At 42.2% G+C, this 16,255-nt stretch overlaps 1 protein-coding gene across 2 annotated transcripts in view; it reads left to right on the top strand.

The window, feature by feature from the left end:
• The first annotated feature begins 296 nt into the window (after positions 1-296).
• The window catches only part of PCCB (propionyl-CoA carboxylase subunit beta), a 52,681-nt gene continuing 36,722 nt past the window's right edge, over positions 297-16,255 (top strand). Inside the window, exons 1-5 of one of the 2 annotated variants that reach the window (XM_006182816.3) lie at positions 297-567; positions 2,905-3,024; positions 4,130-4,198; positions 7,037-7,093; positions 8,617-8,730. In XM_006182816.3, coding sequence (XP_006182878.1) covers positions 385-567; positions 2,905-3,024; positions 4,130-4,198; positions 7,037-7,093; positions 8,617-8,730 — 543 coding nt within the window. In that variant the 5' untranslated portion in view covers positions 297-384. The remainder of the gene's footprint in view (positions 568-2,904; positions 3,025-4,129; positions 4,199-7,036; positions 7,094-8,616; positions 8,731-16,255) is intronic. The other variant, XM_032487982.1, reaches the window with a different exon arrangement.

Raw genomic sequence — 16,255 nt, 5'->3', positions numbered from 1 at the left:
GATAATAAGCTAATATAGGTAAATGCTTAAAGCAACACTGGGAACAATGTTCAGTAAATGTTGGTTAACTCTTCTATTCATTTTCTGGAGGAAGTGGGAAGACAAAACTAGGGGTCGAGGTAGCCAGAGAAAAGCAACTAAGCCCCTCTTCTGTGCAGCCTGGCGGGCGCAGTATCGGCTGGCTGGGCTCACACGTCTCAAGGTGATGCCCTAGCGCAGCCCTGGGTCTCGAACTCTCCGGTCTGCCTCTACGCGCTGAGCATTCCAGCCCACACACAGGTTCCCTACGTCCCGCCGACGCTGCGCAGGCGCAGATTCCGCCGACGCACTTGATGCACATGCGCACTTAAGTGCGCCGGCTGCGGGCAAACAGGCAGAGCGAAAATGGCGGCGGTAGTACTGGTGGCGGCGGCCGGAGCCAGGCTCACATTTGCAGTGAGAGGTCTCCGCGCCGCAGTGCGCAGCCTGTGCACCCAGCCTGTCTCGGTTAACGAGCGTATCGAGAACAAGCGTCAAGCCGCACTGCTGGGAGGAGGCCAGCGCCGCATCGACGCGCAGCATAAGCGAGTGAGTCCTGAGGGGGCCCAGGGGAGCCCGCCCCGGCGTTCCGGACCTATCATAGCTTGCGCGGCTTCCCTCCCAGCCAATCAGCGCGATGCCGCGAAGGGCGGGGCGGGCCCGAGGATGTTCACCTTGTGAACCTGTTGCCTTTCACCAAGAGGCAGGTAAAACCAGGACAAGCAGCATTGTGCTTTGTCACGCTCTGCTTTCCCTTTGGAATTTTAGATGTGCCTGGCTAGGCTCCAGCGGCTCACCAGTTAAAAGCTATAAACTTTTGTACAAGTTACTCTCTGGGAGTCAATTTGTTCTAAATAGAAGATAGTAATGATTCTCCTCTCACAGTATGACTAGATAAGATAGTGAGGTAATGATAGGCCCTTAATTAAAGAAAAAAAAATCTTGTTCTTATGTCCCTTGAAAGATGGGTGATAGGTTCTCGCTCCATTATGGAAACAAGAAAATCGAGGCATTTGGCAGGGGAGGTTAAATGGGCAGACTCAGGTTAACGTGGGGGTGGGGGTGGGTGTGGTGTGCGCAGGGAACTTGTGGAAACCCTGACCTCAGAATGCCAGCTGAATCTCTTAAGGGTCTCAGCGTGCATCGACGTGCTTGCTGGGTAGGAAAGGCACGCTTTAGAAGCAGACGTTTTTTCTGCGAGTGCTCAGGTTACTCTGGCTGTTTGGCGGATTGAGCAGCTGAGGTACTGCCAGCCACCGCCTGCGTTTTGAGGCGAGGATCAGAGAGATGCTGCGTGGGCCACTGAGTAGCAGAAGAAAATGAGGCCCAGATTGTGACCTGGGACTTGAAGCTGAGCTTGCTCAGTGCGTGTGGGACATGTATGAGCCTGGACTGATGTACTGGATGAGTTAAATAACCAATTTGGAAGGTGCAGAGGTGAAATTCTTAGAGGCGAAGGGCATCGAGGCATAACTCACAAGCGTGGGGCAGGTGGGGTCTTCAGTGAGATTTGCACTAGCCCTTTTTTAAGTCAAAATGAAGTATTGATTTAGATGTTGTAAATGCCCATTTGACAAGGGCCTGAAGGTAACAGACCTTTTTTGTTATTTGGGAGTGGAATGTGAATTTGGTTGATAGTGTGTGGTGCTGGGAGTTCTCTTCCTTTCCTGAGGTGGCTTGGTCTGTGGTGAGGGAACTTTAGATCATCCTCTGGAAAGGCCTGCCAGTGCTCCCTGCATGTTTTCTGTTGGGGCCCTCTTGCTCAGTCCCTCCCTGGAACATCATCCCCACTCATTTCCAGGCAAATCCTACTGGGTTTAGATGCAGCCTCCAGAAACTTTTTCTTTTGCCAAAGCTGACTTAGTCAGGAGGCTGACTTGGTTTAAATCTCTCATACCACCCCCGTTTACACAATTTTTGGACTACTTCCAAAGGATAGATTCCCAGAAATGGAGTTACTGGGTCAGAAGATAGGAATATTTTTAACACTGATATATATTGCCAAATTGCTTTCCTGAAAAGTTATTTTATCCAACGGTGTATAGGATTGCCATTTTGTTTTAAAATGACCTCACTGGCTTTGGCTGCTTTCTTAAAAGGAAAATACAGCGAATTTGAGGTGTTTTTTTTCTTGGGGAAGGGGGAAAGGCAATGAGCCCAGATGTTTGGCTTGGTCTAAGGGTTTGGGAGCCCAAGCAGTGGAAGCTTTTGATGGTTTGAGGTCTCCAACCCCCTTCTCCCCCAAGAAGTATTTTTTTCACTCCTCTCCAGTGAGCTCTTTAGCACTCTGTCCCACTTTTCTTCTCAGCCACTCCCTGCTGTGGGGTTGTCTCTGTATCACGGAGTCACTGTCAGGTGTCAGGTCCCCCAATATAGGATAGCAGGAGAAGTCCATGGAGGAGGCAGGAGAGAAACCAGGAAGTAGTCCTGGAAGTGTCCTTGGGGCTGGACCCTAGTGAGGTGAGCTTCAGTGGAAGAAGCCTGTGAATCTGGGGGTGTAGCCTCAGACCCTTCACAAAGCCTCCTTTACTTTTCCACCTCCTGCTTCTCCTTTCTTCTTTTATTGCTCCTTAGGTCTCCAGTAAATGTTTGTGGAACTAGTTATCTTGTTTCAGGATCAGGCTCTCCTTACCCCCACCTTTCTCCACCTTTTCCTTCCACTCCCTTGTTTGCCTTCCACAGTTAGTGGCTCCTGGAGCACCAGTCTGCCTGGTTTCCTTACTGGCTGAATTCTACTGATAACCCCTGTCTCTTGTGCAAGCTGGTGGAATAGAGGCTGTCACGTGAGGCACAGGCACACGGGTCCTCCTGGCCCTCCCATGAACACTCCTTGCTTACTGACTTTGTCTATGATGACATCACTAAGTGACTTTTGTTGCATTTTAGGGAAAGCTAACTGCCAGAGAGCGGATCAGTCTCTTGCTGGACCCTGGCAGTTTTATTGAGAGCGACATGTTTGTGGAACACAGATGTGCAGATTTTGGAATGGCTGCTGATAAGAACAAGGTACCTGTTCACATGGTGCTGTGAGCCTTCAAATTGCACTTACCAGCTACGGTCCTGCTGGTCTACCCACTAGACTAATGAAGTTCTTCTGGGACTAAGGATATATTGAAAAATTTTCAAGTTTGGGACCCTGGAATTTTCAAAATACCTCTTGAGAAGCACTGTTGGGGCCTCCAGGTTCCCCACTTACCTTTGTCTGCAGATGAAGGAATGTGGGTGGATTGTTCATACCTTGTGCAGGGTGACTCTGGCCCAGCTCCTGGGGCTCTGGTGTGGGTTCAGAGTTCTCGTAGGTATAGAATGACAAACTTGGAAGAGAAATTGGGAATGTGTTTTGATTGTGTCCTGGTCTGCCTAGGCACCAGGGACCCCTAAAGACTAACCATTCTCCTCTTTTGACATACTTCAAGTTTTATGCCTTGGAGTTTTGGAGGTTAGAGTCACTGACATTTATTCCTTCAGTTGGATGTTCTCTGTGCTGCACAGGCTTCTTTGGACTCACTTTTGGTCAGTTTTCTTCAGGTCTCTGACCAAAGATTTGTAACCTTGGCACCTAACTAGCTGGCTCCATTTGAGCCATTATGGGCCACACAGTGACTGCCAGAATTCCAAGCCAAATGATAGATTTGCCTTTTTAAGGTTTGGGGGTGAGGTGTGTGGCTTTGTAGAAATTACCATATTTCTCTTGTTTTTTTTAGTGGAAGTACTGGGGATTGAACCCAGGACCTCATGCATGCTAAGCACGCGCTCTACCACTGAGCTGTACCCACCCCCACCATGTTTCTTTATATGTCCTTCTCCCTTCTGTGCACGTTTGGTAGTGGCAGACATAGAGGGTGCCCTGATTGGTCCGGTTTTAGGAAGGAGGATGAGGCCCAAAACTACAGTGCTCTTTACTCCTATTGATGAAGCCGTAGCTCAGTGCTTGCTGTTGCAGAGCTAAGTGTGTGGGAAGTTCCTTCATGTTCTTTATTCATTTTGAATTTTAAGGAATTTGGGGTGGGTTTTTTTTTAGGAAGGGGTCTTTCATTGGGGCTTAATTACCAAATTCATTAAGAGAAGTATTTGGGGTTTTTTAACCTTTATTTTTCTATTTTTTTGGTAGTTTCCTGGAGACAGTGTGGTCACCGGACGGGGTCGAATCAATGGAAGATTAGTTTATGTCTTCAGTCAGGTAATTCTTACTCTAATTGGCTGAGCTTTCTTTGCAGGTAGAGCCGGGAGCAAAATATGTGAGAAGAAAATAGTCCTTGGGTATAAAGACTTGCCTGTACTTGGTGCAGATGAGGGAATTACTTTGTTTTTCAGTGCATTATGTCCAGAGTATTACACTGTGTGTTTGTTTTTTTTTTTTAAAGGGAGAAAGAATCCTTAATCTGGGGGAGGATCACAGGGCAGTAGTAAAGAAAAAGTCCCGGGAACCAGGAGTTTATTCCAAGTGCGTGAGATTCCCCTTGGCAGGTTAGGTGTGTGGCTGGAGGGCAGCCGTGTCTTGGGCAGCGTGTGTGGCCCTGAGAGAGTGCAGTGGTTGCAGCTGGGGCAGAGGGGGTTTGATTCTTAAAATCATAAGCCTTTGAGTTTTGGGCTTTCATAAGGTATTCAAACAAGTTTTATTAGGCCCCATCAGGACAGATAGTTTCTTCACACAGAGCCATAGGAGAATGTGGTAGGCAGAATAATGGTCCCCAGAGATGTCCAAGTCCTAATCCCTGAAACCCGTGAACATGTTATTTTACTTGGCAAAGGCGAATTAAGTTTGCAGATGGAATTAATGTTACTAATCACTTGACCTTAAAATAGATTAGTTTGGGTTATCCAGGTGGACCCAGTGTAATCACAACGGTCTTTAAAAGTGGAAGAGAGAGGCAGAAGGCGGTCATTAATGCTGTGTGAGAAGCAGTTGGCCTGCGGTTTTGGCTTAGAAGGTAGAGGACGGGGTCATGAGGGAAGGATTCTAGAAGGTGGAAAAGATAAGACAATAGATTTTCCTCTGGAGCCTTCACAAAGGAGCGTAGCCCTGCTGACTTTGATTTTAGCCCAGTGAGGCCCACGTAGGACTTCTAACTTACAGAAATGTAAGGTAATGAATGTGTGTTGTCTCAAGACACTGAATTTGTGGTAATTACAGCAGCAATAGAAAACTAATACTCTTTCATGTTTTATTTTTACCCCCCAATAAGGGATGGACATATATATATATATATATATATATAATTCTAAATATTTAGTTTCTCTCACAGATTTTAAAGGCATACAGCTTGTTTAGGAACCTAAAATGTTTTCTGTTTGACATTAAAATAATTATACTTGATTAATTTTACTTTTTTTAATAAAACGTTCTGTTCTTTTTTGGGAGGGGGCAGCAGTTGGAGGTAATTAGTTTTTTTAATTTATTTATTTTTAATGAAGGTACTGGGGATTGAACCCAGTGCCTTGTGCATGCTAGGCATGTACTCCGCTACTTGAGCTATACCCTTCCTAGATTAATTTTAAATTTATTTAGACAGCGCTTGTCTGCTAATAGAATTACCTTTGAAATGTTTTAAAACTGCTATAAATGAGTCTGCCAAATGCATAACTGGAAGGGATCGTCTCTACTTTTTGTAGTTTATGAGAGCTAGGCAAAAAAATTGTACAGAAGAAACCATTAACAAGGTAGCCGAACAAAGAAGGTTATTGTGCTTTGTGGGCACTGTGTTCTCTTAACTATCAAGCAGCTACAAAAGTTCACTGAATTGATACTTTTGAGCATTTCTTATGCCCATGGGTTTGGGTAGAAGTGAGGGGGAGGTGGAGATGACTGAGACACTTCTTGCCCTGAAGAAGCCAATCATTTTGTAAGCCGAATGGGGCAGAGCAGGAGTGACTGCAGTCACAGATAGGGTGAGAGAGGTTCCCGGGAAGTTGTCAGGACAAGGGAAGATCACATTCTGTTTGAGGAAAGCTTTAGAGAAAATGGGGCATGTGAAATAGGCCTTGAAGGATACTGAGGGGGAGGAGTGATGAGCCAGCTTTTTTTTGTAGTGATCCCCCAAATGTTAGTATCTGTAGGCATTTTTTCTGGGGGGAACTTCTTTTTTCCAGAGAAACAGTCTGTCTTCTTTATGATGATTGGCTGTGTGTGTTGGTGGGGGAAGGAAGGAGGAGGCAGGGCCAGCGCTGGCTCATCATTCACTTTACAGGCTCTTAAACTCACCTGTTTAAGCCTTACCATTGCCTTCTTTTGTGGCTGGTGATTGTGAGTTCAGAGCCCCAATGGTTAAATTTCTTTAGAAATTAAACCTCCTTTCTCCTCTCAAGGTGAAGGAAAGGCCCTGTGGGGTCTAATTGCTCCTAACACAGACTTCCATCAGTCTGTTTTTTCAGTGGCACTTTCCTTGTTCCTGGATTGTCCCGTCCTGCGGTCACTCCCTCCGCAGGTGTAAAGGCTTCCATTTGCTCTAAATCAGATATTTTTGTGGTTTCAGTTCCCTGTATTCAGTCTCTCTTCTGCTGCTGTTTTCCTTTTTTGTACTCATGGGCTGAATCTGTCTTTAATTCTCCACTATCTTTTAGAGGGGGTTTTAGGAAGGAGGTCATTCCTATAAGAAGCTTTTTACATCAGAAGGTAATAAAAATCCTTAAGCAAGAGGAAGCACTGATTCACTTTTTTCACCTCCCTTGTCAAAACAGCAAATATTTCCTAGTGATAGAAATGTCTGTTTGACATCCACAGAATCTGATTTTTTGGGTTAATTCTACGAGAAGTTTTCCATTCCTCAGGTGCAAGTCATTTTTGTAGAGCAAAGACCAGGTCTTTTGCTCTTCACAATACATGAACTCCCTTTAAGATATGTTATTCACTACTCATTCTATGGAGTAATTTACAAGTCAGACCTTTCCCCTAATTTTTTAGACTTCTGAAAATCGTTTAAAAACTTTTATATATATGAATTTTCCATTTTCTCCTCCTACTGGCTGTTCCTCTCTGACTAGTCACTGTATATTATTTTTTTGATTGTTTTCTTCTTAGGATTTTACAGTTTTTGGAGGCAGTCTGTCAGGAGCACATGCTCAAAAGATCTGCAAAGTAAGTATTATTGAAAACAAACTCAGTACTTTAATCAGTCACATGGTGCATGTTGAATAGGGTTGGGGTACAAAATACTGAGCTGGATACATGGGGTGGGGCAGAGGTGTGCAAGATGTGGAGCTGACCTGAAGGTGCCTTCAGTCCAGAGCAGGAGTTCTTAACATTTTTTTCTACCATGGATCCCTCTGGCAGACTGGTGAAGCCTGGACCCTCATTTTTATATGTGCATAAAATAAAATATGTAGGATTACAACGGATTAAAAATGTTAAAAAATCACATTTGTAATATATATGTGTCCTTACTAATTAATGCATTAAATAACAAGGTTTAGCAGTGGATAAAATGCTGTAATTTCAAAGTAAGCATGCTGCAACTTTTAATGTGACAAAAATCTGTGGCTTTTATTGATGACAAAGTCACAGGTATTTCTGATACTCCTGTGGTTAATAAAAATAAAGATGTAAAATTTCCCATCCAAGTTCATGGACTCCCTGAAATCTATTCACAGTCCTTTTAGGGTTCTTAGGACCCCAAGTAAAGAACCCCTGGTCTAGGTGGAGAGTCCAGGTGCTAACAAAGCAGTGCAGGTGATGGTATTTAAAAAATACTGTTGGAGATGAGAGGATCTGGAGGCGAATAAAAGTGTAAATCATATTCAGAGAGTTTTGGAAATAAACGTAGAGTTGAATACCTGGCTTCTAGGCATGGTCCTATCATATGTTCCTCCTGAGACCTGGGGCCAGTCCCTTAACTTTTAAACCTTAATTTTTCTCCTTTTGCTGCGTTTTATGTAACAGGCTTATGATGGTTATGATGGTTAAATGAGATAATGGAGGTGAAAGTGCTTTGTAAATCCTCAAGGACTATTAGAAATGTTGCTCATCTTAGGCTGCCAAGGAGGAAGATCTCTTATTAGAAGGAAAAGGCCTGAGCCTGACCTCAGGTTAATAGATAAATCCACATTCACTTTCACAAAAGTACTACTTTGCCATTCTGCCTGCTATCCTCAGTTCTTTCAAAAGAGTAATTGGGAACAAAACTGGGTGCTGAAAAAATACTATAGCCTGGGCCTGTGGCTCTAGAAATCGTTTCCATAAACAGTCTTATCCCCTGCTAATGGAAAGTGTTTTGGGTCTTGGGGAGCTTTAATCAGCACTTTATTATTATTTTTAAAAAATTTTCTTAAAAAAATTTTAACTTTATTCCTTTTTTTTTTTCTTTGGTGTGGGAAGTAATTACGTTTATTTATTTATTTTCAGTGGATGGTCTGGGGATTGAACTGAGGACGTTATGAATGCTAAGCATGTGCTCTACCACTGAGTTATATCCCTCCCCAAATCAGCACTTAAAATATCTGATTCTCTGTCTTCCATGAAGGTACCCAGTCATCATGGGGAATGAAGCCAGTTCTGAAAAGTACACTCAGAACAGTTTTCCAGAAAACCACTGTGGTGCTTTGTAAATGCTGCTTTTCATAGCAGGATCAGTTTTCTCACAAAAGATTTCTCTGCTGTCTCAGATCATGGACCAAGCCATGACAGTGGGGGCTCCAGTGATTGGGCTGAATGACTCTGGGGGCGCACGGATCCAAGAGGGAGTAGAGTCTCTGGCTGGTTATGCAGACATCTTTCTGGTGAGAAACCCTTAATCGAGAATAAAAGAGTGCAGGGCTTAGTTCCCTAAGCAGTGTCCTGGTCAGAGCCTCCCCATCTCTCCTCATTGTATTCTGTGGCTCCTTCCTGTGTTGCTGAGGGTGGCATGAAGGGTGGATGAAGGCAAGAGACTAGGTGGGCAGGGTTTCCTTTTTCTCTCATAGAGGCCTTAGGGGAAAACAAAATTAAAGATCTGTCAGAAAAGAAATCACTTAAAATTTTTTTTTCCAAAAGCATAGAAGAGGGAATGTAAAAGGTTCAAATGAGCTGATTTGCTAGAATTAGAAATTTTAAAACAATACTTCTTTTGGTTAAAACACTGCAAGGTCATTATATAAAGTTCAAGCTGTGATATAAAGAAGAAAGAAACCCCAGATCCCACCAATGCAGAAGCATTTGGTGAACATCATTTCTGGTATCTCTCTGCTTTTTCTTACAGACTAGACGAGAAAGAGGTGAAAAGAAACAAAAATAAACTAAATGCATTACTTGAAGTGGAAAGTATGTGAAGTGGGAAGTATGTCGTGAGAGTACAGTACGGGAGATTGGGGTGAGGGAGAGACACTGCCAGATAGAAACTTGAGAAAAGGGACAGATCAGCCTTTCCAGGGAGGGGAGGGAAGGAAGGACAGAGACAGGCAGACATTGTTTCTAATCAGGCCAGCTGCTCTGGTCATCCCCTGGGCTGCAGGCTTATGAGGGTTTTATTTTCGGCCATTGCATTTTGTGATTGGTCAGAAAAATGTGTACTTACTTTGTGTACGATACTCTGCTAGTTGTGGGAGAAGGCGCTTTGTAGATGTTAAACCTACTTTTTAATCTTTAAACTTGAGCTCTGGGGATCACCCACTGGGGAGCAAAAGAACTCCCATGTGTCCTTTCACGTTCACCAGTTACTTACATTTTGCTCATTTGCTGTATCATTTTCTCTCCATATGTACATATTTGCATGTTGCATTTTTCCAAAACATTTGAGAGTAAATTGGAGACTATGCCTCCTATATCTCTTAAATCCTTCATTGTATGTTTTCCAAGAATAAGGACATTCTCTTGTATAAACAGTATAATAATTGGGAAACTTAATATTGATTTATTAATATTACTCTTATTCATGGTTTGTATTCATATTTCATTAAATATCCAAATAAGGCCTTTATAGTTATTCCCCCCACCCCATCCAATCAAGGATTAAGTGCTATCTTTAGTTGTCGTATCTCTTTCATCTCTAATCTGGAGCATTTTCTTGGTTTTTCTTTGTCTTCCATGACTTTGTTATTTTAAAAACAGCTTTCTTGAGGTATAATTTATAAACCATAAAATCCACCCATTGTAAGTGTACAATTCAACAATTTTTAATAAATTTAGAGTTGTGCAACTATCACCATAACCTCTGATTTAGAGTCTTTCCCTCCAAAATGATCCCTCCTGCCTGCCTACAGTCAGTTCCTACCCAGCCCTAGGGAGCCAGTGATCAGCTTTCTGCCTCTACAATTTTTGCATTTGAGTCTTTTCATTGAACATAATATTTTTGAGGTTCATTCATATTGTACTATGTATCAATGGTTTATTTTTTATTGCTGAATAGTATTTAGATATCCCTCATTTTGTTAATCCACCCACTAGCTGGACATTTAGGTTGTTTCTACTTTTTGACTATCATAAATAATGCTATGAACATTTGTATATAACTCAGTGAGCAGACATATGTTTTCATAACCCTTAAGTAGATTCCTAAGTGTGGAATTGTTAGGGTCAAATTGTTGTCAAACGTAAGTTCCTGTGCCCAATGCACAGTGAGGCCAAACAAACCAAAATAAGTTTGGATCAGAAAAAGGTTTATTGTAGGATCAAGGAAGGAGGATGGGGCAGCTCATGCTCAAACGACCTAAACTCCCTACTGGGTTTCAGGGGAGAGTTTTTAAGGGGAAGGTGAGGGAGTGGGCAGGTGTGTGACCTTCCTCTGATTGGTTAGTGGTGGAGTAACAAGGTGATGTTTTGGGAATCTCAATCGTCAGCCTCTAGTTCCAACTAGTCTGGGGTCCAGGGCTTGTGCTCAGCCTGAATTTACCATCCTCCACTTGGTGTGAGCCTTAGTTCCAGTAGAAGAACTCAGAGATATGTATCAAGTTGTTATGCACATCCCCCTCCAAAAGGAAGCAGGCCCAGGCTCCATGCCTTACCATTGTTTTCTTTCTGAATTCCCTCATTCCCCTAATTAGTAACTGTTTGAATCTGCTCTTTGAAACTCTTGGAAGGCCTAGAAGGCTGAAACTTTTTTCCTATAAACAAGAAATGGGGCACACAGAAAGGCCTTTGTACTTGGGAACTCACAGGTTCCTGCTGAGTTTCACTATGATAAGTTTATATATCACTTTTTAAGAAACTGCCAATTTTTTCCCCAAAGTAGCTACCGTTTTACATTAACCACAAGCCACATATTGAGGGTTTCAAGTTCTCCATATGCTTGTTGACACTTAGTATTGTCAGCCTTTTTCATTATGGTCGTTGCAGTGGTATGTAGTAGTACCTCCTTTAATGTTAATTTGCATTTCCCTGCTGACTAATCCTGTTGAGTAACTTCTTATGTATGTGTTAGTCATTTGTATATCTACTGGAATGTTTGTTTGCTCATTTTGTAATTGGGTTTTTGACTTATAAGAGCTCTTTATATAATCTGGATACAAGTCCTCTAATGGATGATATATGATTTACAAGTATTTTTCCCAGTCTGTGCCTTTTTATTAATGGTAGCATTTGAAGTGCAAAAGTTTGAAATTTTGAAGTCCAGTTTATCAGTGTTTTTCTTTTGTGGCTTGTGCTTCTGTTGTCATCTGTAAGAATTCTGCCCAATACAAAGTCATGAAGATTTTGTCTGGAGTCTTTTTTTTTTTTCCTCATGGAGTTTTATAAGTTTTGGTTCTCATATTAGGTCTGAGATTTCTTTTGAGTTAATTAAAAATATTTGTTTGTTTGTTTTTGAGGGAGGTTGTAATTAGGTTTATTTATTTTTTTAATAGAGGTACTGGGGATTGAACCCAGGACCTTGTGCATTCCAAGCACACACTCTACCACTGAGCTATATGCTGCCTCCTGAGTTAATTTTTGAGTATGCTATGAGGTCAGAGTCTAAATACATCCTATCCCACCACCATTGATTGACATGACTTTCCCCATTTGACTATCTTGGTACTTCGGTAGAAGAAAATCAAATGACCATAAATTTATGTAAGGGCTTATTCGTGGGCTCAATTATTTTCTGTTGACCTGTATGCTTATTTTACATCGGAAGCACATTTTTTCTCCTGATAGTCTCATAATGTGTATGTTGGTACATTTGATGCTTTCTCAGAGGTCATTCAGCTCCTGTTGTTGTTGTTTTTTTTTTCTGTTCCTCAGAGTGGTTAGTTTCAGTTGTCTTGTCTTCAAGTTCTCTGAAGTTCTCTTGCTTGCTGAAATCTGCTGTTGAACGCCTCTAAGTCAGCTTTTCATTTCAGTTATTGTACTTTTCAACTGCAGAGTTTCTGCTTGATTTCTCTTTCTATTTCTATTTCTTTATTGGCATTCTCATTTTGTTCAGACATTGTTTTCCTGATTTCCTTTAGTTTTTTCCCTATGGTTTCCTTTAGCTTGTTGAACACATTTAAGACAGTTCATATATAACATATTTGACTCATAATTCCAATGTCTGGGCTTCCCCAGGGATGGTTTTTTGTCAGATTCTTTTTTCTCCCCTGTGACTGGGCCATACTAGCTTGTTTCTTTGTGTGTTCAGTGATTGTTTTTTGGTCAAGTACTGGAAGTTGAGTTACATTTGGTAATGTTGGAAATCTAATTCTCCCACTTCTCAGAGATTGCTGATTTTTGCTTGTTGGGGGTTGGATCTGTCTATCTATCTGTGACTTTTCCAACCTGTTTTTGCAAAGCACATTCCATATTGTGTGGTCACTGAAGTTTTAGTTCCATTGTCTCTGCAGTCACCCGGTGACCTGACGAAGATTTCCTTAAATGTCTGGCTCGCAGAAGAGATGAACTGTCTCTTTAAATCCCAACTCACCTGGGAAACTGCTTGAACCTGTCAGGGTCAAAACAGTGGTCAGCCTCTGTGCTTGATCCTCAGTGATCAAAACCCTTGATCAAAACACACAACCTTGATTTTTGGAGGACAGGCCCTTTTGCCTACCCTGACACCAGCTAGCCACACTGGAATACACGCTGCCAGTCTCTGTGGCTGCCTGCCACAGAGTTGTAGGCTGGGGGATGTTAGCTACTATGCTAAATGTGGAAATGGATGGAAATTTACCTACTTCTTCAGGAAACTCCCCCTGGAAGCTACATGTTCCCCTAGACTCCAGAGTTCCAAAATAGTTGCTTCAGACAGTTCCTGCCAGCTCAGTAGTTGTTTTGTTGGAGGGATGGATTCTTTAGAACTTCCTGTTCCATCATAGTGACATCACTCAACTTTTATGGTAAACACATATTTTTAATGTACCTTTGCAATTTCTGACTTTTTAAAACTGCATTTGAGATTTTTTTTAAGTGTTTACTCGAAAGGTTACAATATGTAAATTTATCAATCTACTTCAAATTAATACTGACTTAATTCTGGTAAAATATGGGAACTTTGGTCCAATATAGCTCCATTTTTATCCCGCTTTCTTTGTGCTGTTGTTGTTTCATACCTGATGTTATTATTAGCCCAGCTACAAAGTATTAGAACTTCTGCTTTATGCAGTCATGTTTTTTGACATATCAAGAAAAGAAAGAGAACTATATTTATGCAGTATTGTAGATTTAGCTACATATTTACCATTTGAGTTCTTACTTCTTGTGGATTTGAATTACCATCTGGTGTTTTCTTTCACCCTGAAGGACATCCTGAGCTCGTGTGGGCAACAGTAGCAGCCTTAGTTATGAATGCCATTGACTCCTACTGTTCTTATCTCATAGTTAGCAGTTTTTCATTAATAAACACTCTGCAATTTGTTAATGTTTGATCCAGTTTCAGAGCCCTGAAATGTTTGTTTTTGACAGTTTAGTCCAATTTTATAGTTGTTTTTGAAGAGAGTATTTTCTGAACTCTTTACTCTGTCATAGCTGGAAGCCTACCCCTCCACCTTGATTTTTTTTTGCAAAATGTGGACAATTTTTTTCAACTTTTAAAAATAATTGTGTTAAAATACACATAAAACTTACGAAAACATTCTTCAATGTATAGTTCAGTGGTGTTGAATACATTCATAATTTTATGTGCCTTATCACCATTATCCATCTCCATAACTTTTTGTCTTGCAAAACTGAAACTCTATACCCATTACAAAATTACTCCGTGTTATCACCTCCCCAACCCCTAGTAACCGCCTTTCTACTTTGTCTCTATAATTTTGATCAAACACCTCACGTAAGTAAAATTGTACAATATTTTTGGTTTTGTGACTGGCTTATTTCACTTAGGATAACTGTTACCGAGTCCAAACTCGTTCTGCTCACCACACGACAGGCCAGTAAATTGGGAGACAAGGTGTTGGGGCAAGGAATAGTGACTTTATTTGGAAAGCTGGCAGACCGAGAGGATGGCAGACAAATGTCTTGGAGAACCATCCTTCCCCAGTCAGAATACAGGCTCCTTTCATACAAAAAATGGGGGGGTGGGGGTGTGGTTGGTTATTGCAAACTTCTCGGTGTAGGAATTCTTTGTTCCTGCAGCTGTCCACGTGGGCCAGGTCATGGTGCTCCTGCAAAGCCTCCAACAAAAATGTTATTCTGTATTCTGCAACTTTTTGTCTTTATGTGAGTGCATAGCTAGCAAGACTAAGCCTAGAAAACAGGGCACAGTGGTTAAAGCTAAAGGAACAGATTTAATATAGAGTCAGATTTGTTCTTTTCTATTACATAACATCTCAAGTTTCATCTGTGTTGTAGCATGTGACAGGATTTCCTTCCTTTTTAAGGCTGAGTAATATTCCATTGTGTGTACATACCACGTTTTGTTTATCCATTCATCTTTTGAGGGGCATTTGGGATGAGTCCACTTTTTGGCTATTGTGAGTAATGATGCCATGAATGTGGATTACAGATTATCTCCCTGAGACCCTGTTTTCCATTCTTTTTGGTATATCACCAGAAGTAGAATTTCTGGATCATGTGATAATTCTATTTTTAAATTTTTGAGGACCCACCATGCTGTTTTCGATAGTGGCTGTACCATTTTACAGTTCTATCAATAGTGTACACGGGTTCCAATTTCTCCACATCGTCACCAACACTACTTGTTTTCTGTTTTTTTGATAGTAGCCATCCTAATGTGTATGATGTGGTATCTCAGTCTGGTTTTGATTTGCATTTCCCTAATGTAAGTAATGTTGACCTGTAGGGTGAGGCTGCCTACCTCTCTAACTGCACTTCTGATCAGAATCAGCAGCTGGACCTCAGATCATAGATCCCTGATACTTGGGGGGCCAGTTCCTTTTTACCTACCTTTGTGTAAGCTGCTCTAGGAACACTTGCACAGCTGCATGCCTGGTGGCTGAGGGTAGGGAGTGGCTAGGGGTAGCTACTATGATGCTGAGAGCTGAAATTGAAATTAACCACAAGTTGCCGTCCAAATCTTTCCCCTGGAAGTTGCAAGCCCTTGGGAGGCTCCAGAGTTCCAAAAAGTTACATCAGACAGTGCAATTTTTGTCCAGGTGGGGAGACAGATGCCTGGTGCTTCCTACTGTGCCGTCTTCTCAGAATCCTCTCTGGAGATGCCCCTTTGTACTGTCCTGAACTATGTCCTGTGAATTATAGAAATTGGGCTTAGAGCCAGGACAGGGACATACTTCTCTTAAGCTGATGGGGCTCAGGGGAGAACAAAAGCTAGGGGTTGGGCAAGGAGTCATTGAGCTTTTTTCTTGCCTGGGCCCTCCTGCCCCCTGGGATATCTTATTTTTCCCAGAAAGTGGCCTGAGGCTTGGCCCTTCACAACACCATTGTCTCTGTGGAGCCTTTCTAGCTCCTGATACCTCCCTTTTGCCCATTGGGCCCTGTCTAGGGTGGGCAGACATTGAAGACTAGAGTAAAGTAGCACTTGCCTCTTAGCCCTGCCTTATAACTATTGGGGACCCTCTGTGGAGGGTGTGAAGGGGCGCCAAGTGGAGGTCATGGCTTCAGGATAAGTGTTGGCCCTGTATGTTCTGCCTGATGTTTTCATGAATCCTTCCAGCCACCTTTGTGCAGACAGGGGTCCTGGCCTGAGGTGTGTTTGGAGCTTGGGTAAGAGTGGTAGAATTCTGAGTTCATGTCTTGGTCAGGGAGCTTTCAGGAAACTATTGCCTTGCCAAGGAGAGGAGAGGTTATTTGCCCCAGAAAGTAATATACCAGCCATCCCACCAGTAATGGGGAGAAATTGCGTATATAATTCTGAAAGAAAGAAACTGTACAGATTAGGTCTCTTGCCTCTAGGATAGAATTTCTGTGACTGAAAGCCAAATGTACTTTTATTGTTACCTCTGTCTTTCTGCAGATAAT

Source organism: Camelus ferus, chromosome 1 (genome assembly GCF_009834535.1).
Source record: "Camelus ferus isolate YT-003-E chromosome 1, BCGSAC_Cfer_1.0, whole genome shotgun sequence".
Lineage (NCBI taxonomy): Eukaryota > Metazoa > Chordata > Mammalia > Artiodactyla > Camelidae > Camelus > Camelus ferus.
This window is presented reverse-complemented; position numbering and strand designations above follow the sequence as displayed.